Source organism: Castanea sativa, chromosome 12, assembly GCF_040712315.1.
Source record: "Castanea sativa cultivar Marrone di Chiusa Pesio chromosome 12, ASM4071231v1".
Classification (NCBI taxonomy): domain Eukaryota; kingdom Viridiplantae; phylum Streptophyta; class Magnoliopsida; order Fagales; family Fagaceae; genus Castanea; species Castanea sativa.
In genome coordinates, this window is record NC_134024.1 from 7,401,556 (window position 1) to 7,428,549 (window position 26,994).

The 26,994-nt window shown below is 35.5% G+C and overlaps 1 protein-coding gene across 1 annotated transcript; it reads left to right on the forward strand.

Annotated features, from left to right (window-relative positions):
• Nucleotides 1-394: 394 nt before the first annotated feature.
• On the forward strand, nt 395-22,883 carry LOC142619750 (structural maintenance of chromosomes flexible hinge domain-containing protein GMI1). Its single transcript, XM_075793008.1, has 38 exons — nt 395-500; nt 1,348-1,679; nt 2,009-2,041; nt 2,176-2,262; nt 2,356-2,411; nt 3,015-3,098; nt 3,642-3,714; nt 4,078-4,133; nt 4,328-4,433; nt 4,624-4,692; nt 6,438-6,524; nt 7,317-7,367; nt 7,843-7,978; nt 8,133-8,194; nt 8,263-8,391; nt 10,909-10,999; nt 11,104-11,138; nt 11,593-11,668; nt 11,765-11,956; nt 12,512-12,670; nt 12,938-12,959; nt 13,072-13,186; nt 13,278-13,394; nt 14,409-14,729; nt 14,841-14,950; nt 15,212-15,389; nt 15,503-15,611; nt 15,727-15,821; nt 16,849-16,956; nt 17,103-17,169; nt 18,819-18,904; nt 18,995-19,276; nt 19,350-19,487; nt 19,608-19,722; nt 20,585-20,780; nt 20,984-21,175; nt 21,367-21,687; nt 22,325-22,883. Exons 2-38 carry the CDS (start codon nt 1,350-1,352, stop codon nt 22,596-22,598), a joined length of 4,758 nt encoding a protein of 1,585 aa, XP_075649123.1. The 5' UTR covers nt 395-500; nt 1,348-1,349; the 3' UTR covers nt 22,599-22,883.
• The last annotated feature ends 4,111 nt before the right edge of the window (nt 22,884-26,994 follow it).

Genomic DNA, 26,994 nt, shown 5'->3' on the forward strand with positions numbered 1-26,994 from the left:
TGGCCAAATGAAATGACACGTGTCACTTACAACTAGACTAGAGTCACTAGGATACACTTGTCAAAATATCATCATTCTCACAAAAATGTTCTGAAACACTAACAAGCGCCTTGGTGCGCAATACACCCCTACTGCCTTTTCGTCTCCCAGTCCCACACGCGTTACATACATACATACGCACATTCCCAAATTTGTAGCCCCCAACATAACTAATTATTTGCTTACGTGTCAAACATAACGCCCCCGGCGCATTTTAGCAACTTCACCCCCCCCCCCCCCCCCACAACCAAAGAGCTGAGTCTGTCATTTTCTTATTCCTCTTTCTCTCTCTCACTGTATTATTCATTCTCATCTCTCTCTCTCTCTCTCTCTCTCTAAAACCCTCAAAACACAACCAAAAAAAAAAAAGCACATTTTCAATTTTCTCTCTCTAGAAACAAAAAAACAACAAACCCTACTCTCACACTCAAGCTTCTTCCGTCAACTCGCACAAACAAAAGGTTTCATTGTCTTTTGTATAAGCTTTTTTTTTTGGTTTGTGAAAATTGTTTTCTATGTTAATGTGATTGCGTGGTGGTGAAGTAACTTTGTTACGTGGAAAATGAAATGAAATGTGAAATAAAAGATGTGATTTTTTTTTTTTTTTTTTTTATGTATAATGTCTATGGAAGAACATATATGTTGTGTTTAGTGATAGTTGTGTGTACGTATTAGCGTAAATATATATGTATATATGTATGTTCAAATTTTAAAAAGTTTGTGACTTGCTTGGCTTTGGAACACGTATTAACTCTGAAGTTCTTATGGTATGTATGTTTGTATCTATACATGTATGTATGTATGTATGTTGTATGTTCAGATTTTAGAAAGTTTGTGAATTTCTTGGCTTTGAAACACATTAGTTTTGTTTGAATATCGCTTATTTTACTGAAAACTGAAAACTTTTTGCTGAAAATACTATAGAAAAATAATTTTTAAGTTATGAATAGTGCAGTGGGACTTAGGATTTACCTAGAAATCTGCGTTTTCACAAGTTTGGCTTGGCTGGGTCGTGAACAGTGCTGTAGGACCCAGCCAAAAATGCAAAACGCAATTTCATTTCTAGGCAAACGCCTGCATAATAAGCTAGAAGTTCATGTGGTTTTTGTTTTATTTCCTAATTTTAAACTCATGATTTTCAGAATATAGAAGCAATGCTGGTATAAATATGTATATTTGTATAGAACCCCATGCATTGATAAGTATACAGAAAATATAGTATGTCTTTGTGCAGCTTTAGATTTTATTGGCTTCCTTAAAATGTTTTGGAATCTCTTGGTTTAAGTGTTTGTGTTTACACTTTTACAGCGATGGAAGCAAGGGTGAATGCAAGGAAGAGGCAAGTTTTGGATGACAATATTGGTGTGGTGTATAGGTTTAAAGTCCTGTTGCCAAATGGGACAAGTATAGGATTAACAGTGCGGGACCCTGACCCTGAAATGCCCTTTGAGGACTTCATTGCTATGGTGAAAGATGAATACTATCAAGCTCGGAAGCAGTACGAATCAATGAGGTTAAAAAAGCATATAAATTGGAAGGGTGGTCACTTCTATCTTGAGGACGCGAATGGTGACAAGACAAAAAAAATGATTAAGTTTGAGAGTTTTAAGCCTCATAAGTGTCACATTTTACAGCTTCATGTGAGTATGAGTTGCATTATTGTTCTTGCCCTGTTTGATTGCTTTGTGGTTGTGGCAAAGGAAAGGGAATGGAAGTGTTGGGCTCTTTGGTGTACTTAAAAAATTTGAGATTAACACTGAATTTAGAAAAATACAGTTATACGGGTTACTCTATCTGAGTTTCTGAATTTTGAATCTATGAATTATTTAATAAGATTGTAAAATTGGTTTTTTCTAGATTGTAACTCCTTTGCATAAGCAACCAGATAGAGGGTTAGTGTAATGGAGGTTTTGTTTATATGGTTATGCTTACTTGTTGATGCTTTTACTTGGTTTTGATTTTGAATTAGGATGCGTCTGGTGAGACTGCTCATACCTTTGAGGTAAGCAGTCTGTTTGCATTTTTATTTGTGTACTTTTGCCTTTTAAATTATTAGTTGCAGAATTTATTTTCACCAATAGATGTGCCTGATCAAGGGTTGTCATTTACTATGTGATGAACTTCTCTGGTTTGCAGAATATGTGGGACTTGACACCAGATACTGATCTGTTAATGGAGCTACCGGAGGAATACAATTTTGAAACTGCTCTTGCTGATTTGATAGTAAGTTTGTCTAATATGGTTGATAAAATGACCTGGTTGTGTGTTTGATCTCTTTTGGTCATTAGGTCTGACACTCTGTTGCTCATTTTCCAGGATAATTCCTTGCAAGCAGTATGGTCCAACAGCAAAAATGATAGAAGACTGATAAGGTATGACATTACTGTGGTAACCATTAGGCTTGTGCATGACTTGAGCATGTTTCACTAATTGTATTTTCTCTGAAATATCATGACAGGAGGTACATGCATGAGTTTGAATGGCCCAATTATCAATTAGGAAAATTCAACCTATAAATTAGACATGGCTTATGTCATATGGTCTATGATAGTTTTTTGGAATTACATGGTAAATGCAATAGAAGAACTCAGTATAAAACCTCAGTTTTTTCACACTAATGGAATCATTTTTCATTATGCTTCATTGTTGATTACTTTGAACCTCCCTTCCATTGTGTCATTTACAATCTTGTAAAGGCTTATCCTCATTCCTCCTTTGTAATTAGTAATGCAAGACAATTCTATGGTCTGACTCAACACCTTACCTAGAGAAAAGCTTCATTCAGTAACACATTAAAAGTTCTTTCAGTACCTTTATCGTTGCTAATAACTAAATCTTTAGTTCCTCTGTAAATTGGATGGTTATTTTGTTTGATTTACATGATCCTTGTGTTGTGCTTAAGCTGTTATTGCTGTACGTGAACATGTCCTTACTCTTTAAATAATGACTTCCATATGTTTGTTTAATGTTTGCAGTGTGAGTATTGCTGCAGATAAGATTTCTATTTTTGACACTGGCCCTGGAATGGATGGCAGTGATGAAAACTCTATAGTGAAGTGGTATGTGATAGTGGACATTCTTTACTAATTTTCTTCATTACAGGTACATGCCAAATGATGTTCCTTTCTTGTTGATTAAAACAGAAGGCTTGGTTGTATTGGAAAGATGGATGGCTTTTGCGTTTAGAAGTCATTTATAGACTCTTCTCGTGGCCTGCTAGTGAACTTAAGGACCTGTACAAAACCTAGGTTGTTGGTATTAGAACTTGTTCTTTCTCAAAATGGGCTGCAAATCTCATGGGTTCTGAGAATGGTTACCTAGTGCCTCTTATAATTCATTACATAGACAGCCATCAATAAATAATCTGAAAATATTTCAAGTGTAATGGTTTGTATGGGGACAATTTAGTTTTTGACTAACTTTATTGTTAATGGATCCTTTACTCAACCAAGAGTTTTGGGACTATGGATATGTTACTGTTGTTGTTCTTGTTGTTGTATGCAGGTGCTTTACATATATTTTCATTTGTGTAAAGGCGTTTTGTATTATTATTTTGTTTTTGCTGCTTTAGCTTGGTTTTTACACCTCTCCATCATTTTTAGGGGTAAGATGGGTGCCTCACTTCACAGATCATCTAAAGGACAGGCAATAGGGGGCAAGCCTCCATACTTAAGGGTAAATCTTTTTAAACCTCGCAATGTGCATTATAATGTACATATGTTATATATATATATATATAGGCGGCCTATATTTATACATTATTGGTTGGAGCACATAGGTGTCTTGAATTGTGAGAGCCTTGTGGTATGCATCTGTGATATAATCAAATACAAAGAGAAGTATGCCATTATGTACTGCATAACTAATAACGCTCTCTGACTTCAACTCTTTGATGTGAAACTTATGGTATTGGGATTATGGTTAAGTGATTAAATTCACAATTTTCTAATAGTTTAAACTTTTTGGGACATTCCGTAATTTATCATATACTAATATTATAAAGAGAACCTCTCTAGAATTGTTTCTGTATTTATGCAGCCTTTTTTTGGCATGTTTGGATATGGAGGACCTATTGCATCGATGCATCTGGGGAGGTATAACCTCATTATCTCTCTTTCTCTCACCCCCCCTCCCCCTCTTTTCTTCTCCTTTTAGAGTAATTTCAAGTCCTAGAGAAGTATTTACCTTGGATTCACGTGTGCATAGTTTATTTGTTATCCTGAACTATGAACTATGCATTATCCTGCACTTTTATTTTTTGATAAGTATACTATCCTGCACTGTATAGGCGTGCTTTAGTTTCCTCCAAGACAAAAAGTTCAAAAAAGGTCTACACATTGCACCATAAAAGAGAAGCTTTGCTCAGCAGTTCTGGTACTGAACTTACCTGGAAGGTAAGCAATTTCCCTGAGCAGACTACTGACCTCTTATAAGGCATTTGCTTCTAATGCTATCATTAGATTTTTATTTTGTTTTATTAGCTTGTTATGTAACTACTTTATCCAAAAAAAAAAGAAAGTTTGCTATGTAACTAAACGATGGCACATTAACTTGCATTAACCATTACTGGTATTTTCCAATCAGACTGATGGTGGAATGAGGAATCCCTCAGAAGAAGAAATTGGAGAATCACAACATGGGAGCTTTACTAAGGTACTCTTGTGGTTATCTTCTTTCTTTTTGTTGTTATGCACATTCATCTTTTCTTTTCTTTTCATTTTTTGTGGATTTTGTTTTTGGTGGGGGGACTGTTGCACATCTTTTTCACCACTTCCCGAATAGAAGATTTTATTTCAATAAAGATAGCAGCTAGCCATATGCTTTGCAAACCTTGTTCCTTTTTATTTTATTCTTCTATTTTTCATTATTTATGATAACGTAGTTCCGTTGTGATATCCTATTCATGATCATATCTTCTTATTTTAGGTATACTAATGGTTACCAGAAGTAATTCAGTCCAGTCATTTAGATTGTTGTCACTTCTCTTGATAAAATCTAAGCCTTAGCATTCTTGACGCAGAAATGCAGAACAATTTTAAGTTGAAGTGCAGTCAATAAGCACTTATAAAAGTACCTTTTTAAAATTTATATTGTTTTTTAAACGTTTTTGGAGGGTTCCCTTAATGTTTATCCAAATTTTATATCTTGAAGTTAATATCTGGAAATTTCAGCTCACTTTATTTGAGTTTTTTTTTTAAAAAAAATTCTTAACAATCACATGTCAATAGGATGAGCTCCATATTTCTTTTACAAGGATTGCTTAGAATCTGGCAAGAGATGCATATGCTGTAGATCAGTTTCGGTTAAGTAGTTCTAAAATGCCATTTCCATTTTGATGTATGGAAATTCTTTCTATTTTTAAAAAATAGATATTACTGCAGCCTTCAAAAGGTTTTTGAGGGTTACACCTCTCTGAGCTCTAAAGCTAATACCGATTTTTTGAGGTGAACATTCTGTTTGAATTTGAAGCTAATGACTTAATGTGTAAGGTCAATTCACACATGTTTTGTAGCTCAAGACTTATTTTTGTACCTAGGCTGCTGAGCTCATTACAAATCCATAGTTCCTTGGGTGAATGCAGGGAGGAAATTTTGTATGGGGAAGCTTGGAGCCTAACATGTAGTTGGAGTTAGAGAGTGGAAAGTTATTAAGCATCAATGGGCTAATAAAAGGCTCTTAAGACAATCTAGAACTAGCAAATAAAAAAGCATAAAAATGTGCCTTATTTTGATGGGAGGATTTGTAAGAATGGCCCGTGGGGCATACAGAACACTTACAAGCAGCTCAGTGTTCCTCTTGAGCAATTTTTTATTTCATATTTCCCTAGTTATCTGGGAAAATTTGTATTCTCTTTTCCAGGGTTGGGGATTTTGTGGATTTAATCTATTGTACTTGATTTAATGGGTTTATCGTTCATGAGCGTCATTATTTTTGTTTTAAATCTAGGATGTCAAGGCTTCAAGGGCAGGCACGCATGTCTTAGTGTCAGATTCCTTAAGTCGTAAGTCACAAATGGTCAATAGTTTTAGCTGGGTTTAAGGTTGTAAACAATACACGTCTTGAACCATGCTGGTAAATCATTAGATTTATGGGGATAAGAAGTCTTTTGTTTTTCCTCCTCCTTTTCCTCTTGTAAACTTTGTGGGACTGTATTGATGTGATGTTTATTCCCAGCTTATGGGTGGCTCATAGATCTAATTGTTAAGAAGTGTTGCTTATCTGTTTGATGTTCACATTGTTGCTTGTGTGACTGTCCATTAAGTCCTTTGAAAAATGACGTGTATTCTTCAGTTTATCTTGGGGATAAGCACTAAAGTAATTACATGCAGGAGTTTGTTTGTCTGCTATTTATGTGATTACATTGTACAAGTTGGTAATTGTATAAATTTTCTTGACAGGTTGAGATTTTTGAGCCAAAAATTAATAGCTTTGAAATATTTAAACTCCAATGCAAGCTGAAAGACATCTATTTCCCATACATTCAGGTTCGTTTGCCTTGAATAAAATGCTTAATGGATATTGCTAACTTTTAGTTTCATTGTTGAACAGAAGTAGAGATATTTGTTACACTTTGCAATGCAAAAACCTTAGGACTACCCATAGCCTTGAGGTGATCACAAGTAATTTTCATAAGGATGTTGCTCTTGTTTCTGCCATGCTGGGATGTGCTTCATGGAGTCACTTGGGTTTGCAATGAGCATTTTCTCATTTTAATATATAATATCCTTACAGAAAGGAAACTATTTTAATGTTTGAATATGACTTATCCATGAAACACTTGATAATGGTCCTAGTATCTGATAGCTGAGTATTCAAAGACCTTACTATGATTTAATTTCTTGTCAATATTGTTTGGCTTGAGTTTTTTTACAGTTAACAACAAATGTAACCTGCTAACAGAGCTATAGGGTTCAAAAATCATGATTATTGAGAATAAATTCTGTTATCTGGCTTTTAGAGTTATTGAGAATGAATATATAACTTCCTTTGGCTGGTTTTTAGAGTTTCTCGTAGTAATGTTCCAGAAAAAGTACGTGACACATGCACATGTATGCAGATTATTGAGTACTCCTCATTTGCCTGCATGTGACATATAATTTTTGAGAGACATATATTTTGGTTGTGGAATAAACCTGTCAACCGTTGTGGTGAGACTGCAACAGTTTTTTATTATAATAATTTTTGTTAGTTCTAGAAATGCATTGTCTTGTATATTTTTTTGTTCTTGTGAAGGATATAATTTTGATATTCTTGTGTGTTATTTCATTGATGTGCAGTGTGATGAAGTGTTGAACTCGGGGAGGACTATTACACCAATAGAGTTTCAGGTTTAAGATTGCACTGTCCCATATTTCATTCATTTGTAAGAGCTCCTGGATAAACATATGTCCTGCTACATTTGTGTAGTTCAATGGGCCAATATGCTATGAAAGTGAAACTTGTGTTTGAATATGGTTAATTCCATCTAGATTATGTATATAGTTGCAGTTGGTAGAATTGGCCATCTACAAGTAGTCTCTAGCTTTGCCTACTGTGATATTCTAAAAAAAATAGTAATAATAAATAAAAAGACAGTAACTATAATATTGTGATTTAACAAAATAATGATTCTCTACATTTGCATTTAATGTTTTATTATATTTTTAGGATTATCTTATCTAACCAATTCTTCATGGGCCCGCCTAGGTCTATGTCCCTTATCATTATTTTTATTTGGATGGGTGGTTAATGGCCAGTACTTAATGCACGACATAATTTCTGCAGTAGGATTTACAAGTGTTGACAAGGTTGGTGCCTTCCCAGGTTAATGGTGTTGATTTGGCTGAAATAGAAGGTGGGGAGGTTGCAATAACCAACTTGCATTCTTGCAATGGTCCTGAGTTTATTTTGCAGCTTCGTTTTTTTTATAAGCAAGACAATGCTGCAACCAGAAGTCCAGGTAAGTGATCTATCATCTATACCTTTTTAAATTACCTACTTCTTAATATAAGAAATTTTCTAGTTGTTTTCCATTGTTGTTCTTAATGAGTTTCAGCTAACAACTGAACTCCAGCTTTAATTGCCATTTATTTCTAAGACTTGAAGTATGACAGGTTCAAAAATATACCAAGAAGCCAATGCCCGCCTAAAGTGTGTCTATTTTCCAGTCATGGAGGTACAAGAACGGCATATTATAACATTTTTATTTTAACATCTTGAATAATTTTTAAATTTATTTTACAGGGAAAAGAGAGTATTGAGATGATTTTGGAGAAACTAGAAGCTGAAGGATGTAGTATCACAGAAAACTATGATACCTTTAGTCGTGTGTCTATTCGACGGCTGGGTCGTCTACTTCCAGATGCTCGCTGGGTAGGTTCTCAGTCTTGCCATATTACCTTTTGATTGCAATTATTCCATAGTAATCTGTATCTGATTAATTCAGGAAATGACATCTTTCATTCTGTAGAATATAATTTCTGGTGTCCTCAAGTTCTAAAGGAGACAATTCAGAACGGGCATAGGAGATACTAATATTAGAGTCAACAACAACAAAGCCTTAGTCCAAAATAGTTTTCATTTTTATAAACATGCATGTTCTTAAAGCACACAAGACACAACCCTGGTGTGTTCAACTTCTTTTAAAAGACAAGTAGGTATATCTGATGCAGAAACACTGATTTTTCAATTCTATCCAGTGTTGAACTCTTGACCTTGATTTATAATTTCAACTTTTGGGGTTTGAGATAAAGATCATTCTTTCAATAAGCAGGCCTGCAGAATGTCTCTGTTACTTGATTCACCTTTTGGTGAATTCCTAATTTAATTACCTTAATACTCTATTTTGTGGTTATAAGCTAAGATTGGCCTAGTTCAGCTTGGAGGCTATCAGAACCTCAGCCATGGCTTCTCATACCAGAAATTTTGTATCAGAACCTCGATTTCTTGAATAGTTCTTGAAGGGTTCTTGAATAAGGATTAATGTTTAAGGGTTTTAGGTTAGGAAATATTGAATCTTGATGGCTGTTTGGCGTTAAAACAGAGGATATAACAAGGAATAAGATAAATAAAACACTAAGCAATCACACCTAGGTCTTCCTAAGCAATCCCACTTCGGTAGGAGAACACAATCACACCCTCAAAGTTCAAGTTAAGCTGCTGAATTTTACTAGAATCAATATCACTATATCTATATGAATAAAATTAATTTCAATAAAGCCTTTATATAGGCTATTATTCAACCCTTTCCTAGGAGGACTTGGACTCTAAATAATCTATTCCTATAATGACAAACAAACAAGGACTTAATAACCTCAAAACCAAATAGGAAAAGGACTCACAACATAAATAAGACTCATGGGCCTCTAGGACAGCCCATCACAGCCCATTCCAGGAATCTTGAAATTACCTAATTACCCTTATTCTAGGAAAGCTTTATTAAAACTAAACCAGCAACTTTCTAACCTTAAAAACTTAATACTTAAACTCGATAATAACTAAAATAACCTATGAAAGGTGTCAAGAAAGTATGACGTTAAAACTAGACCACAAATCTTGATTCTTTTGGTATTTAATCTTGTTTTTCCTTGAACTATTTCTTGTCCACATCACAAGCTCCATTGAGAGGAACCTTTGTTTGCCTTCAGGCATCCCAAAATTAACAATGTACTGAAATTTCTTTCAGTATATTTTTTGATAAGTAACTGTAAAAAATTTATTAGAAAGAAAAACAACCCCAATGCACCGGCGTTCTTTATGACTCTTTCCTTGACAGATACCAAGCCAAGATTATGACTCTTTTCTTGATAAAATAAAACTTATAACAAAAGACATGACCGTGCTCTAGTAATAATCCATGAAAGGACAATATATGAATACATTTGCAACAATTGTACACACACATACACATACTAGGTTTCAGGAAGTGACACACTTCAGTAAGGATTTAATTTGATGACATGATGGAACTAGCAACTTCAAGGCCTGAATAGAGAGATGACCAAGGTGACAATTATGATGAAAATGAAAGACCACTCACTGAAGAGCCACTGAATGTGAAGAATCATGAAAATCCAAATAGTACATACCACAGATCCATGCCTACCACCAATCTTGCTCCTTGTAAGGAGATCCTGAAAAATGCAATAGGAGGGTAAGAATATTGCTACAGAATTAAAAGTTTTAATGAGTTTTCTTATAGACACTAAAGTATGGGAATGAGAAGAATCATGAAAATCCAAATAGTACATACCACAGATCCATGCCCACCACCAATCTTGCACCTTGTAAGGAGATCCTGAAAAATGCTATAGGAGGGTAAGAATATTGCAACAGAATTAAAAGTTTTAATTAGTTTTCTTATAGACACTAAAGTATGAGAACTTAGGGAAATATAACACGGAAGACAAGGAAATTGTGGGCATACGAGTAGCAGTGTCTAAACCAGAAAAACTAGCGGTTGAGCCGTCTACCAACATAACATGGGGATGACTAGTGGGCTGCTCAAGATCAGAAATTGAACCTAGAATACCAGTCATATGATCAGTGGCCTTGAGCCAAGACGTAGGGTTAACTGATTAAATTCATTATTTTTCAATAGCTTAAGCTTTTGAAACAAGAACAAGTGGTAGTGTATCAATAAGGATGTCTTTCCTCAGGGCTAGTTGTTATCACCCTTCTAGTCTCTATCATTATCTTTAAGGGGTATGGTTTTTCTTAAATCACCACATGGTAATATATAACTTTTAGATATTCAATAATTTATTAACATTTCATTGTTTTAACTTCCGGTTTCCATTTGTTTGTATATCTTATATATGCCTTTGTCTTTTTTCTAAGTGCTGTTTGCTGGGTGAGTCTCATGTATCTATCACTCTTGCTTTGCCACAGGCATGGCTTCCTTTTATGGAATTCAGACACAAAAAGGGAGACAAATCACACTTACTGAAGAGATGTTGCTTAAGGGTTAAATGCTTTATTGGTAGGGTGGTTGAGTTTATTATAAATTGCCATATATTTGATTTTTAATAATAATTACTACAAATTGGGAGTTAAATGCTTGACCAAAAACTTTTCTTGTTGCAGACACTGATGCTGGTTTCAATCCAACACCTTCTAAGGTACAGAATGCTAATACTTGCACGTGTGTGTGACAAGAATGTCCCCCATTTTCCATATCTTGGTTCATTCCCATGTGTCTTATAGACATGAAAAAACTAAACAATGATGCTCTCTCTTGCTCTCTCTCTGAGGTATAGTCCATGCAATTACTTTGGTTCACCTGCTGCCAGCCATCCAGTGATAATTAGGCTATGCTAAGGGAATGAAAATGTAATAAGTTTAAGGAGTCAGTTTTATCTAAATATTACATAGGCTTGCTCACACATAACATGTAAATGGGTAATTTCATATGTATGCAAATAACAGATTTATGTAGTTATATGCAATAGTAATGAAGCCAAGAATAAAAAAATATTTAAATCAAGGGAGATGTGTACTTTTTTAACAAATAGTTGATTTCTGAACTTTCTTTCCTTTTTCTTAAACAATGATTAGTGTTTGCATTTCTTCCAGACTGATCTAGCTCACCATAATCCCTTTACTACTGCTCTGAAGAACTTTGGCAATAAGCCGCTAGAAAAGGAAAAGGGTAATGTTTCTTTGCCATCACAATAAAGAACTCTATATTAATTGTTTATGTTGATCTTTGTACGTTCCTCTCAATCAAAAAAATTTGAACCTGTAGAGGTCAAAGAGGTCAATGTTGAAATTTATAGAGACGGAAAACTGTTGACTCCTTTGCAACTGGAGAGAGAGTATCAAGATTGGATTCTTCAGATGCATGAGCGTTATGATGAAGAAACTGACTCTGGCGAGGATCAAGCTGTTCTTGTTGTCCACCCTACAAACAAAAAGGCACTTGGAGTTTCGTCAGATGGTAGGCATAAAGGGATAGACAGTTTAATTTCCAAACTAGTATGATTTGAGTTTTAATCATCTTCTGTTGGACTAGTTTTGTGTGTCAGAGTTACTTATCAAAAAAAAGTTCTGTGTCAGAGTTTGTACTTTTTAAGCTTGATATACATTGATAGCCTGCTTTTTGACATCTTAAAACTTTTGGATTGGATGATCTAATGTGGTATTAGAGTATTGGTTTGACTAGTAGGTCTTGTGTTCAAATCTTCAGTACCCCCATTTGTTCAGTTTCGGTTCCAGTTTTTGTTTTAGTTTCTGTTCTAAACCTGCATCTCCTGCTTCTGGTTCAGTTTTGTTGGGCAGGCAGCCAGCAAAGTTGGGTGCTAGAGTTAGTATTCATAAGCTTGACATTGTTGACCCACTTCATGACTAGTTAAGCGTTTGGCTTGGATGCCGTAACAGTCTATAAGTTAGACAAAGTTCTATTGACTACATTCTTTCTTCTTTCCCTTAATTTTTCAGTTTCTCATTCTGATTTTATATGTTGCTAGTTAATTATGGTTATTTCAACTTGTAGTCATAAGGGTGCATCAGGTTTTAAAGAGGAAGGGGAAATCATGGAAATCTGGTCAGAAAATCAAGGTTCTCAAGGGAGCATGTGCTGGGTGCCATAAAAACAATGTCTATGCAACACTAGAATACTTCCTGATTGAAGGGTGTAAAGGTGATGTGGGTGGTAAGTAATTTCTTTGACAACATATAAAGTCTTTGAATTTGACCATGCCTCTATGTTTCAGTAGTTAATGTTTAAACTGAACATATAGCTGATATGTTTATCTCCTCAATTTATTTTTATTGACAAATGTTGTGCTTATCCCCTCAATAAAATTGTCATGTCTTATGTCTCAAAGATATCTAGAGTTAAACTGGAATTTTAGTAGAATTTTATAACATTTTCAATATATGGATTTGACTATTCTTTTTTTTTTTTTTTTTTCATTAGGGGAAGCTCGAATTATATGTAGGTATGTTTCCTTTTGCAATCACAACTCTAATTGTTTTTTGCCCAGTCTATGAATGTAACTCCTTGAATAATTTTCTCATTAATAAATGCTCTTGTTACTTTGGGCTCGAAAGGCCACTAGGACTGCCGGATGATAATGCCTGCATCCTTGTAGTCAATGATGGGAATCCCAGTTTTGATATTCGTGGCTCTTTATCCCTACCCATTGATGTGATTGATTCTGGAAAGGTTTGCCATTGCTTTTTATTTATCTTTCCTTAATTCTTCCAGCTTTTTATGTAAATGAACAATTTTCTGAATCCTGAGTCATTCACATCAGTGCCTTGCTATTGAAAGTATTGAGTGGAACTTCCAGCTTGATAAACTACGCCAGAAATCTCCTTCAACAATTGGTTTGCTGAGTGAAAAACAATGTCTAGATCTGGAGGTTGATGGGGTTTGTATTTCTTCTTTACTGCTCTCTCTTTATATATGTTGGAACATGGTAACTTTTGGAATCCATTTTCCTCTTTCTTTGGTTTACCGAGGAAGAGAACAACAAAAACATATCTGAAAATTTAAAATTTTCAAAATATTAAAATTTGGAATACGAAAATTTTCATATTATTCCCTTCTTTAGAGCATGTAATTTTTTTTTTTTTTATAAGTAAAGAAAATTTTATTCAAAGACATAATAATGAGTCATCCAAGTATACAGGAAGTATACAGTAGGGGACCAAAATAATCAAATACATAATTACAAATATCCATCAAATCATAGACCAAAAAAATAGAATGACTTCCTATGATAGACATCCAATCCGATAGAGTTTTAAAGAAGAAAAGTTTTAAATCAACTATAGTCCTTTCAGAATCTTCAAAACACCGGTTGTTTCTCTCCTGCCAAATGCACCACATCAAACAATGAGGGACAACCATCCAAATTACACCATTAGGATGATGACCAAAATTTCCTTGCCAACATGCAAGGAGCTCAACCACAGTCTTTGGCATTGCCTAGTAGACACCAAACAAGGTGAACACCATAGACCACAACTCATAATAGTAGGACAATGTAGTAAAAGATGGTCTACCGATTCTCCATTACTTTTGCACATATAACACCAATCTAGAATCAACACCTTCTTCTTATGTAAATTATCAATATACATGTTAAAACTTGTCCCAAAACGCTTAAGTTTTATGGGAAACCACTGAACCATTTTTCTTACACGGCTCCTTAAGCATGAGCCTAGACCCCTCATCAACAAGTATGCTCTAACACATGCAATTTTGAACATTTAAAAGGCAGGTAGGGCTGAGATAGGGTTCAAACTCAAGATCACTTACTTTGATACCTTGTTAAACTACCACTTATCCCAAAAACCATGCTTAATTACTTAAGCATTATTCTAACATAGTATTTTCATGTACTTTTGTTGAATACTTTTTTTTTTTTTTGGTGTTGCAGGAATTACCTGTTGATGGTCCAGTTCATGCAGGACAGGTTCCTCCAACAGAAATTGTGGCGGTTTTACGGCCTGCCAATTTTGTTTCTTCTTTTACTTCAAAAAACTTGGATCAGAAGTATATTGTCAAGAGCAATTTAGAGATGCTTATGGAAGTTAAATTTGAAGAAGCTGAACATCCTGAAGATGCTCACCATATTTATTCAGGATGTGTAACACCTTCATCACGTAAAGGATTTCATGGTTTATACATATTTCCTTTGGGTTGCAAGTTTCCGGAATTATTTCAAAAGGCTGGTCTTTATACATTTAAATTCTCTCTTGTAAGTAATACCTAGGAACTATTGTCATTTCTTGTCTTTGTATGATATTATATGTGTTTTTAAATCCGAGTCTAATCATGTAATCTGATGTAATTGAATTTTTTTTATCAGAAGGATTCGACTTGTAATAATTGTATCAAAAGAGTGCTAGTTAAGGCATCTTCAGAGGTGGGCAAGTGGGAGCTTTTGAATGATGAGCGGAATCCACAATATAACGTGAGGTACGACACCTTTTGTCCATTGAGCTAATGATTTTTCTCTTTGAAACATTCCCTTTGGAACCTGGTGAGACATAAATGTTACTTTAACATATTATAAATTGAATAACTCCTTATGGAATGTAGCAAAGCTATATTATCACTTGTGAATTTGTTGTATTGGCTTTTTTTTTTTTTTCCTTAGGATTTAAATCTTTCATTTTTATCTGCACATTCAACTTATAATTTATTATTTTCATTTCTTATTATGAACTTTTTTAATAGGGTTGGTACATGTTTTCCACCTTTCTATTTGGGATGTTTTGACATTTATGACAATCGAATTACATTCGAACATACTCCCAAAGTGAGGATCAAAATTCATACAATCAAGGGTGTGCTTGTCCATGTTAAGAAAATGAGTACTGAACTTTCATGTGATAAATTAACCCTAAAAGTGAAGGTATGTTTCGCATAAACATATTTTATATGCCCTTTTGAATACATTGCACTCTTATTCTTTTAAATGTAGCTATGCTTTTTGTTAGAATATTGTCCAGTTTGCTAATTTTTCAGGATGTACTGATTGAAAGCAATGAGTTAGACGATATCAGGCCAAGTTATAAAGCGACTTTGATGATATGTCCAGAGAAGGAATTGTTCTCAGTCTCAGTTCCATGTCAAGGTATAATGGTCCATTGAGATAGCCCCATTCTAAGGTGGTGTTGGGAGACGTAAATTTTTTGTTCTTTTTCTACATTAATCATTCTTATTACATATTCTGTTTTTATTTGTATCAGTTAGTCCTGGATATTTACAGCTTGTCAAGGCCCAGCCGCCAATGTCAGAAAACAGACTGCTTCCAGGCTGCATGGTTAAGCAGCTCCTATTAGAGGTATATTGAGGAAGTATTATCATTTTCACAAACACTTGTATGACATGTTTCTGTGACGATTCCAAGACATTTTCAGCTATCTGCTTGAATGGGAATTGTTGCATTTTTAAATTAAAAATGTAATTTAAAAACTTCATGTCTTCTATCTCGTATCAGTATGAGGCTCGCTGGATTGGTACTTACCCCAAAAAAAGAAAAAAGAAAAAAAGGCTGGCTAGATTGGCTAGTTCCTTGTGTTGATGATGTATAAAAAGTAGTGTTTCTATTGGTTTTCTCCAAGAACAACAAAATGTTAATAAGTTTGACAGCACAGCACGTGTGCACTATTTTCATTTCCATTGAATTTTAGATGTTGCCATATTTGGAAGTTTGTAACTTCACTGCACCCTCTACATGGCAGACATGGTATGGAATATCTGTGTCTTGTAGTTAACCTTGTTTGGTTGTTCTAGTTTTTATTTTATTTTATTTTTTATATATTAAAAATGTAATAAGCTTATGAGAAGATACATGATACATGATTTGATAACTTTGGGCATAAAAATTACATCAATGTGTTATGGCTTGCATTAAGCCTTCATAATTGGTATTTTCTTTGGCATACTGCAGTTTTTCATAGCATGCAGTACATGGCTCCAATCTGGGCATGATAAATTGACTTAAAGTTTCGAGGCTTATTTTTTTCCGCCTTCAGATGTTATTCAATTGGATGTCATAAACAATATTGGATATTTATGCTAGCATACTCAACTTATATAAGCATAACCCTAACTAATTGGTATAAACTACATGAACACTTCTGCTGGCTAGCAGGCATTAATTGGATGTGCTGGCTAGCCGGCTAGCCCCATTTTCTTTTTTGCATGTAGAATAAATTTACTGCATAGAGTTCAATACAAGATTTGTCGTTCAACCTTGAAACAGTGGATCATGATCCTTTTTGGTAGACAATGAGAGCATGTATCCTGCACTATCTCCATTTTTGGTCTTACTTTCTAACTCTTTTAGTCAATGTGTGTTCCTACAGATGTTTGATGCATATGGTAATCACGTGTCAAAAGGCTTGGAAGTTCAGTTGGATATGGACGGATTTCATATGCTAGATCAAACAGATCAAATAGGTCCCAAGCGTAAGGTGAGGTTGCTTATATTTTTCTGGCATGTTATTTGACATCCTGAGCATTTTAAATAAATAATTGGGATTAAGGCTCAAGGAGTTGAAAGTTAAGCTTACTGGTGGCCTATGGTTTTTCACTATAACTAGAGAATTTTTCTACGTAGGTTGATGATAATGGATGCATTAACCTTGGTGGCCTCTTGAAAGTGATAGCAGGATTTGGAAGTAAAGGTATGATCCTTTCTTCGTCAGCTTTCTCTGTCATTGTACTGATCTTGTGAAACTTGTTTAGGAGATGACTTATAAAATATGAGTTGCCTTGTACAAAAAAAAATACCCTATACCATATGAATTTAACTAAAGCCTTTTATAATGAATCATGGTTCATGTGCCACAGTGGGATATTTCTTTTCTTATCACCCAAAAAGGGTAAATTATACCGACCTCCCTTGAGGTTTGCATGAAATGACACTCCCTCAAAAACTATGGAGGAAATAGCACTTCCCCTCCCCTAGGTTTGTATAAAAGTGACTTAAGTCCATGTCCTCTAGGCTTGGATTATTCTTTCTATTTTAAAATTTTATATATTTGAAATAGCATGATAATTCTTTCTAAAATATGAAATGCCATTTTTTGTTAGAGGTGATATGAATTTTATAAGAATCTTGTTTATTTTCATAAGATGTGACTAAGCTTTAACTGTACAGGGTTTTCTTTGGTAAGTAAAGATGGTAGATAGTTGTTGGTTGTTTCAGGGGATAGGGAATCAATAAAATGGGGGCTTTTGAGGCTTTGGTATTTATTGCAGATTCTGTTGTAGCAGCAAATGGAGATTTTTTTGCAAAGAAGATTTTTATTTTTTATTTTTTTATATCAGTATATTTAGCGCAAAATAATACTTATAGTGTGTTCGAAAAGACATCCTTTGCTTCTTATCTATTTGACAAAGGCATTGTACATCAAACCATTTATGCTCACACACCACAACAAAATGGTGTTGTTGAGTGCAAAAATAGACAACTCCTTGATGTTGCTCAAGACTTCTTGTTCCATATGTCTTAGAATAGTATAAGTAAAAAATAAATAAATAAATCATACCTAGTGTACAAAGCTTTCACTTTTGCAGGGTCTAGAAGAGATCATGATAGGTAGCCTTACCCAATTTATTGGAGAGCCTATTTGCCGGACACAAACCTACAATCTGTTGCTTTTGGTTAAATGATCGAATTCATCGTTTCTTAGCCAATCCCAAAAAATTTGGGACTAATGATTGGTTGTTACTGTTGATTAATTTTACAATTTCTTAGCAACTTATTCTTTTGAAACAAGAGGTACTTTATCATGATCTCAAAGCAGGTGATCCTAAGTTTGAACCCTATCTCCACTCTACCTCCTATTTAAGAATTTAAATATTCCTCATTTTGGACCTTATTTATTAATGTTTTAGCCCACTTGTGAGGAAGAGTGTTTGAGTAATATAGATAAATGACTACTACATAGTTTCCTAAAAGTAAATGGTGAATTTAGTCATTATGTAAAGGCTGCGTAGAGTCTATTTGTTCCAAGATGGGCTAATGTGACATATTTGCTCCAGCTTGGGCAACTGTTATAGAGCTACCATTGTGTAACTGGTACTATTGTATTGTACTCTTCGGAGTTTGGAATATTTCCATGGTGAGTTGTCCCCACCAACTGATCATTTTCAGAATATCCCTTATCCTTGTGTAACTAACTCTCCTATATAAGTGGAATATGGAAGCTGAGGGCTTTAACAATTTATTACCTCCTTTTTCTAAATACCATTTTCTAGATAGTACTCATAAACAACCATATTGTGAGTGAATTGTGGTTTAATTCATTCCATCAACCTTGCCTTGCAGCTTCACTTTCTGTTTTATCTGGCCATGAAGTTATTTTCAAGCAAGAGCTTCAAATTGAAAAAAGGGAGCTGAGGATTGCATCAAGGGTTTGTAATTGCTTGCTCAGTATTTTAGGTTTTAAAATATTGTATCAACCATGAATTATTCTTTCAAATTCATGATGTATGTAATTTTAGGTACCTGAGTTTTGTACTGCTGGTACTGAACTGGAAAATATCATTTTTGAAATTGTCAACTCTGAGGGTGATGTTGATGAGACTATTCATGATGAAGATAAGTATGGGCAATCTCACACTCTCACTATAAAGTCAGAGTCATTCAATACTGAGGAATCTATTCGGTACACCTTTAAACATGGGTGCTGCACTGTTCCTGCTATTCCCCTCCCTCAAAAGAATGGGATGTTTTGCTTTGAAGCTTCTCATTCTCGTCACCCAGAGCTAAATTTGAGTATTCAGGTGACCACAACTTTGCAGTGACTATGATTTGATTAGGAGTTCTATATTGATGATTGTTAAGCTTTATGAGCAGGTTTCTGTGCAAGCTCCAAAAGTGGAGTATGATGATATTCAGTCTCCATCTATAGATGGAAATGTCTTGCTCCTTCAGGACTCATCTTCCATAAAGCAAGTAGAAAAATTTATGGTGTCCATGATAAATAATGAGAAGGTACAGCCATTAACCTCAGCTTTATTTCATATTTTCAGATAAAAATGCATTGGTGTTCCTTAAAAAAAAATTTCAACTGTCATTAATTGAGTTCCCTGCCTTGATGGCTTCTCTATGCAGAAACTTGAGGATAAAATATTTCAAATAGGTTATCGCATTGGGAGTCTGGAGAAGCAACTGAATACACATACTAAAAGGAAGGAAGAAGTTGAGCAAGATTTGTTTCAATTGCAAGGTTTTGAATTACTAGCACATGTTATTATTATTTTGCTCATAAAATAGGCATTTAGGGTTGAATAAGTGAACGAAAAAGTATCCGATCAGATGTAAAGGGACATTTCTTAGTGAATCCAGGTCCAGTGATGAAGATGTCTTATTTGTAGAAAGAATTCACATATACAACTCAATATAGCAATTCAATTTCTTTGATGGTATATTTGCCCAAGTCATGGAGGCATGTAAAATTCTAAAGCTGATAGCAAATATATCGTAAATTCTATTGTGTCTGTTGAATTATTATTTTCTAAGACAAATATGTTCAACTGCAAGAGGAAACAAGGATGTACTGTTTACTATTATTTAGCGGAACATATACTTTTCAGCTAAAAATCACACATGTGAAAGAAAATATTTTTTAAAAAAATATGATTCACTTGCTAATCTAACCAACCAGGTCTAATATTTTCGTCTTTATTGATAATGACCTGACGTAATTCATCTAATTGAAAGATGCATATGATTATCCCATTTTAAACTTTGAACGTGCATGTTGAGATGCTTTTTTTTTTCAGTTGTCCACATCACTATAACTACATTTTATGTCCTACTGAGTGTATGTGGATCCTCATAGCTAATGACAGAGTAGGTGATAGACCTATAGCACTTAGTTGCATGGACATTGCCTAGTCATTAATTGGCCGCGACCTATGCTCTGGAGCCCTATGCTGGCAATATGTGTTACAAAAGATAATTTGGTGTCCAAAATTCACTGCTATTTATGAGTGTAGCATTTGATGTTGCTTGGTGATTTATCCTAAATATATGTTTGTAATTTTGCTATGCATAAGCATGTTTTCCTAATTATGACTCGTTTCCAGCATCTGTCAACGCAAACTACTTTCCCACAAAAGAGGAACTGATAAATTGGATAGAAAGCATGAATCACTCTGCGGCGGCTGTCCTCTGCAGTCTTTCAAGAGAATTCTCCTTCCAAGAGCAACCAAATCATTTCTTGGAAGATATAGTTGGCCTGGTTGCACTTCTGGGTACAGTTCACACCAACAAGCTTAGCAGGTTGTTTCCTCTTTGATTTTTTATTTATTTATTTTTGTTAGAAGTATGCAATTAAATGATTAAATATACCATTTCCCAATAGCTTAATCTTTTGGGAGAATATGTAATTTAACAATTTTTAACTCTCTTCTTCAATAAAGGAGTTACTTCAATCCTCTATATCTTATTCCATTTATGATGTCTCTGGATTGGTCTCTCTGCAGGATTTTAGCAGAGTACTTGGGTGAAGATCAGATGCTTGCTGTTGTCTGTAGATCCTTTGTGACTGCAAGTGCTCTTGAGAATTATGAACAAAATGGAGAAGTGGATTGTGGGCAAGCCCTTCATGCAGAAGCAGCTGCACGTGGAAATTCTATTAACGGTCGATTCCTTGTTATGTGCCTTGAAGATCTAAGGTATTCTTTTGTTACGATTGTGATTCACATATATTGGTAGTTATTGTTATAAAAATGATCCTTCCTCATAATTGCGAGAATATTTTTCTTCCCCTTTTCCAAGAAAAGATAATTATTAGGGTTTGAAGTTGAAATGTTAGCATCAAGGATAAAATCTGTAATGTTATATGAATTATTGAACTTTTTGGCAGGCCTTATACTGGGAAGTACAAAGTTGGTGACCCTCAGAGGAAGTTGGCCTTGCCGTATCCTACCTTGCCTAGGGGGAATGTGCCAAGAGGTTTCATTGGGTATGCGGTTAATATGATTGACTTGGACATTGATCATTTACACATAAGAACTGCTGCAGGCCATGGTCTTCGGGAAACAGTACTGTATTGTCTTCTAGGAGAGGTTCAAGTATATGAAACCAGGGAATGCATGTTAGAAGCCCGTCGTTGTATAAAGCATGGTGCTGTATCTCTGGATGGTGGCATTTTAAGAGAGAATGGAGTTATTTCTCTTGGATATGGGTCTCTCTCTCTCTCTCTCTCTCTCTGTGTGAGATTGCGTGTGAATGTAGGAACATGTGCATGTGTGAAACAATTTTTTTTCTTTTTCTTTTTTTCTTCACATGATTCTCTCGCTGTGAGATCATGTGTGCACATAGGCTTTGCATGTGTGAAACAATTTTTTCTTTTTCTTCTTTTTTTGCTTGACATGATTCTAGCCATGAATTTTTTTTTTTGGAGCCCCATACCTCAAAAGAGGACAGATTCCCTTGATTGGATGTGGGAAGTTCCAAGCTGGAATATGATTCCAGTTGATCTCACACACAAGCTGGTATAGAATTGTATTTATAAAGTTCAGATAGAAAGGTCAAGACAAAGAAGAATAATACGATGAAACACAACGTATACTTTCTTAGTAGGTTCCAACTTAATAGGAAGCTTTGTACTATGTATCATTTCACAACTCACCTGTATTTCCCATTGCAATGTTGAATGCTTTCTTTACTAGGAATGCTCTCATGTTGTTGGAGATCAATTATCTAAAAAACATTTAGGACATATGGACACCTAAGGAATGTGCAAGGTTACTATAAGTACTTATTTAGCCTACAAGCATATTGAAAATATGTGACCAAGATTTTTTATTTTTCCTCTTCAGGGATCCTCGTATATGTTTTCCAGTAGTCACACCAGGCAGTGAGTCCTCGGCAGGAAATATGGAGGTCATGAAGTTAATTGAAGAAAAAAAGGAGGAGTTGGAAGTGATCACCAGTTCTATTGGGAAGATGACTAAATCTCATGAAAAATCTTTGAAGAAGTTCAAGAGGAAGAAAGAAAAGTTCAACAAGCTCATGGATAATATGGAACCTGTGTTAAAAGACTACTATCTGGAATATAAATCCAAGAGCAAGTCAGATAACTCACCTTGCTGATGTACATTGTCCTAGTTACTTTGTAGTGCAGTAAATCTCTATAATGCTTGTAAATATCCATAGAACAGGTTTTTGCTTAATAGGGAAATTTTATATTTGTAGATGTCACTTTTGGAAAACTACCAGAACCCTGAGAATTTTACTGCTAGCACAACTCCAAAATTCATAGGATCAACATAGCAGTCCATTTACTTTTATATTCAATGTTTGAAGAAGGCCTCTTAATATAGGGTTAGAATTCAATGTGTAGCACTTTATTTATGGTTTGGTATCAATTTACATAATTACATCTGTACTTATTACACTGGTTTCTCACTTTGGTTGCATCTTTGATGATTATGGCCTGTGAATCTGTGATTAAAAAATATTATTCATTTAGGTAAAATGCATTAAGATCCTCTGAACTTTTATGTTATAGTAAGATTGCATGACCTTTTTTTCTTTGCCAATTCAGTTCATAAACTTTGGCACAATAGTTCATAAATCCCCCCATGTTCATTTCCGTCTATTTCAATTTTTTTAATTTTCACCAAATCATTATAACCCCCCCCCCCCCCCCCCAAAAAAAAAAAAACAGAAGAAGGGAGAGGATTTTACTGCTAATACATAAAAGTTCAAGGGTCTTAAAGCATTTTTTTTTTCCCCAGGATTTGATGCAAAAAAAAAAAAAAAAAGTTAAAAATTTAAAATAGATAGAGGGAAGGAGGGCCATGGCTCACAGTCCCGACTTTTGAAATCCTCCTCCTCCTCTTCCAATTTTTTTTTAATAAAAAAATTATATATTAAATTTAGAGGAATGTTACGTCCACAACATTTTTACAACATTTTTACAACAAATCACAGTTGGTTAGTTGTTATTGGTTCAAATTTGAACCTAACACTAAGATTACTTTTTTGCCCAAACAATAATAACCAGTAACAACCTGCTACTTAAGATTTGTTGTAAAAATGTTGTGAAAATGTTGTGGACATATCATTTCTCATAAATTTAACCAATTGCCTCTTCTTAAATTATAAATTATTATACTATAATTAAATAGATGATTAATGCATCATTTTTTTTCTTCTTATTATTAGTGCTATGTCTTACAAAACCTCTTCTTCTTCTTCTTTTCTTTTTGCATTTGGGCAATTAGAAATAGAGATATTATGTTTGTATTTTTTTAGAATAAATAATAATTATAATTTTTGTGGTTATGAATTAGAGATCTTTGTTGCACTTGTCATTTATGATGAAAAATAATGTTTTCTCGTTTAATTACTATTATTGTTATATTTTTCTTATATTGGCATGTATAATTTTAGCCTTCCAGTTCCATTTATGTTAAATGTGTAATATATCCTATTGGTTTCTTTTAATGAAAGTATCAAACCTCTAAGTTAGTTTAAACATTTATAAACACATAATCCAATGGAATAAAAGTATTTTAAATCAAACTTAAGATATATTTTAGGAAATATCTTACTCATATAATTATATTTACTAAAAGGTAATAATTTTTAAGTTTGAAATAGAGATTAGTTATTTTTTAATGATTTTTAATTTTCATAACTGTTATTTTTTAAGTTTTAATTTTTTTAATGAAACAGAGTCTTCTAGGCCCACAGGTCAGTCCGCGCTATAATGGTCCGAGGAGTTGTTCGAGGAGGAGTATCTCCTCGGACAGGTTCAATAAAGGCCATGCGACTTGCTAAAGGGTTTAGAGACAGAATGCTGGAAGATCTGTTGGGTAAAGGCATGATTCAAGCACCCATTAGAAGCAGGAAAGTGTGAGAAATATTTGAGGAAAAAGCTGCTACTACTGCATTAAAGGCCCTGCATCTACCTCCCTGGCTGCATTAATGGAGAAATGACATCTGAACAATAGTATTCAGCCTTCCAACTATCATTTGAAGACTTTAAGAAAGTGGTGGATGGGACAAGTATCTAGGAGGAAAATCTATGTTACACGTGGATGAAACAGGAAAGAAGAAGAATGATATAAGAGGACGAGAGAGGAAAGAAGGGGGGGGGATCTTTTTTGGAAACTAAAAAATTGTAATCTTTTGCTTAGAGAAAGAAAGGCTATACAAATTGTCCTCGGCTTACATCTGAGAAGAGTTTTTTGTTATATTCATCTATTACTTGCATAGATTGCAGCATTCTAGCTTGTTTATCAACTTTCTAATATCCCTAACCTAGGTTTCTAGCCCATACTCTACAAATTTCATTGTATAAGGCTCTTTGGGCCTGAGCCCATCACTCGTTTGGGTCCGGGTACAAATTGTGCACTTACAATTGACGTCGTCTGTGAGAAATCTAGTGTTGAAGGAATTGGAACATCATGGCAGGCTTAGGTTCACATCATGTAGAGTCTCAGGGGTCCCAGCGCGAAGATCATTTTGAGCGTCTTGAGCGTCGGAGGGATCGAGAGGGAAGCGTGCATACAGTATACCCTGATGCAAGCCATTCGCGTGGTGGAAGCAGGGCCACCCATGAGGATGATGCCAAGGCCATGCAAAGGGAGATTGACCACCTTAAGAAAAAGCTATGTCGTGTCAGACGAAGGCGGGCTTCACCTCCATCCAATCCTTCCTTTGGGGGGTCCCGGGGAAGCAGTTACAGTCCAAGGTCCAGAACTCCCCCTAGCGAAACCTTCTCTTACGAGAAGGATGACCTTCTAAGTCGTAAGCATAAGAAGTTTCTCTCCAGGGGCTTGGGGAACGATGCTATGAGCTGAGCGTTGCACCAACTCCCCAAGTCACCTTTCTCACGCAGGATCGAGAACGGAAGGCTCCCAAGACGGTTCACTCAGCCCACCTTCACCATCTATAATGGCAGGACAGACCCAGTCGAACACGTGAGCCATTTTAATCAGAGGATGGCGGTATATTCTCAGAACGAAACCTTGATGTGCAAAGTCTTTCCTTCTAGCCTGGGACATGTTGCTATGAGATGGTTTAACGGACTAAAGTCGAGGTCTATCGATTCTTTCATGGAACTCACTAGGGCATTCGCGTCTTGATTCATTACATGCAGCAGAGTCCCTCGGCCTTTGGACTCATTGTTATCCATGGCCATGAGGGAGGGTGAGACTTTGAAAGTGTATTCTGATAGATATTGGGAAATGTTTAATGAAATTGATGAAGATTTTGACGAAGTGGTGATTAACACTTTCAAAGTGGGCCTCCCAACTAATCACAATTTAAGGAAATCTCTGACCAAAAAGCCCGTGCGGAGTGTATGTCGCCTCATGGATCGCATCGACGAGTACAAAAAGATTGAGGAAGATCAACAACAAGGTAAGGGTAAGGCGAAGGTTATCCCCCAGGAGAGAAGGGATTTTAGGTCGAACAGGTACCATAACAATAAGCCGATGAGAGATTTCTCTGGGCAATCTGGTTCAGCCACTCCTCAAGTAGTTAATACTATATTCCGAGAACCAGTGCACTAATTGCTAGAGAAAGTCCATAAGGAACCCTACTTCAAGTGGCCCAGTAAGATGGCGGGGGACCCTATGAAACGGAATCAGAACCTCTTTTGCCAGTATCATCAGGATATGGGTCATACTACCGAGAATTGTCAGACCCTTTGGAACCATTTAGAGCAGCTTGTTAGTGAGGGAAAATTGAAGCAGCACCTGTATCAACCCAACGGATAAGGAAATCATTCGGGTTCAAATAATCAAAAGAACTTATCTCGGCCACCCTTGAGAACGATTAATGTCATCTTCACTACACCTGGCAGGACCGGTTCCTGTCCCACAAGGGTGATAGCGGTGTCACATTCCCAGGCCAAGGAGTCTGGCTCGAGGCCGAAAAGGATCAAAGGGAGTACGCCTATTTTGGGATTCTCTGATGAAGATAAGGTTGGGACTATTCAACCATACGACGATGCCCTAGTGGTCACATTGAGGATAGGGAATTATGACGTCAAGAGGGTGATGGTCGACCAGGGTAGCGGTGCGGATATTATATACCCTGACTTATTCAAGGGGCTTAAGTTAGGGCTGGAGGATCTCACTCCCTATGATTCACCGTTGATAAGCTTTGAAGGGAAGGCTGTTATGCCAAAGGGACAAATTCGATTGCCCATACAGTTGAGCTCGGAGACGGTCGATGTAGATTTCATTGTGGTTGATGCATATTTTCCATACACGACCATCGTCGCCAGGCCTTGGCTGCATGCTTTGGGTGCTGTCTCCTCGACTTTACATGTTAAAGTGAAATTTCCCTCGGGTGGATTGATTGAAGAAATTCTTGATAGCCAATCAGTAGCAAGGAAATGCATATCGGCCGCAGTACTGCATCAAGCCGAATCAGAATCCTCGGCCTCGACTATGGCAGACTTATAGCAATTAACAACACTGGATGCGCCCGGTGCAGTGACAGCAGAGGAGGCCATGTGTGAAGATTT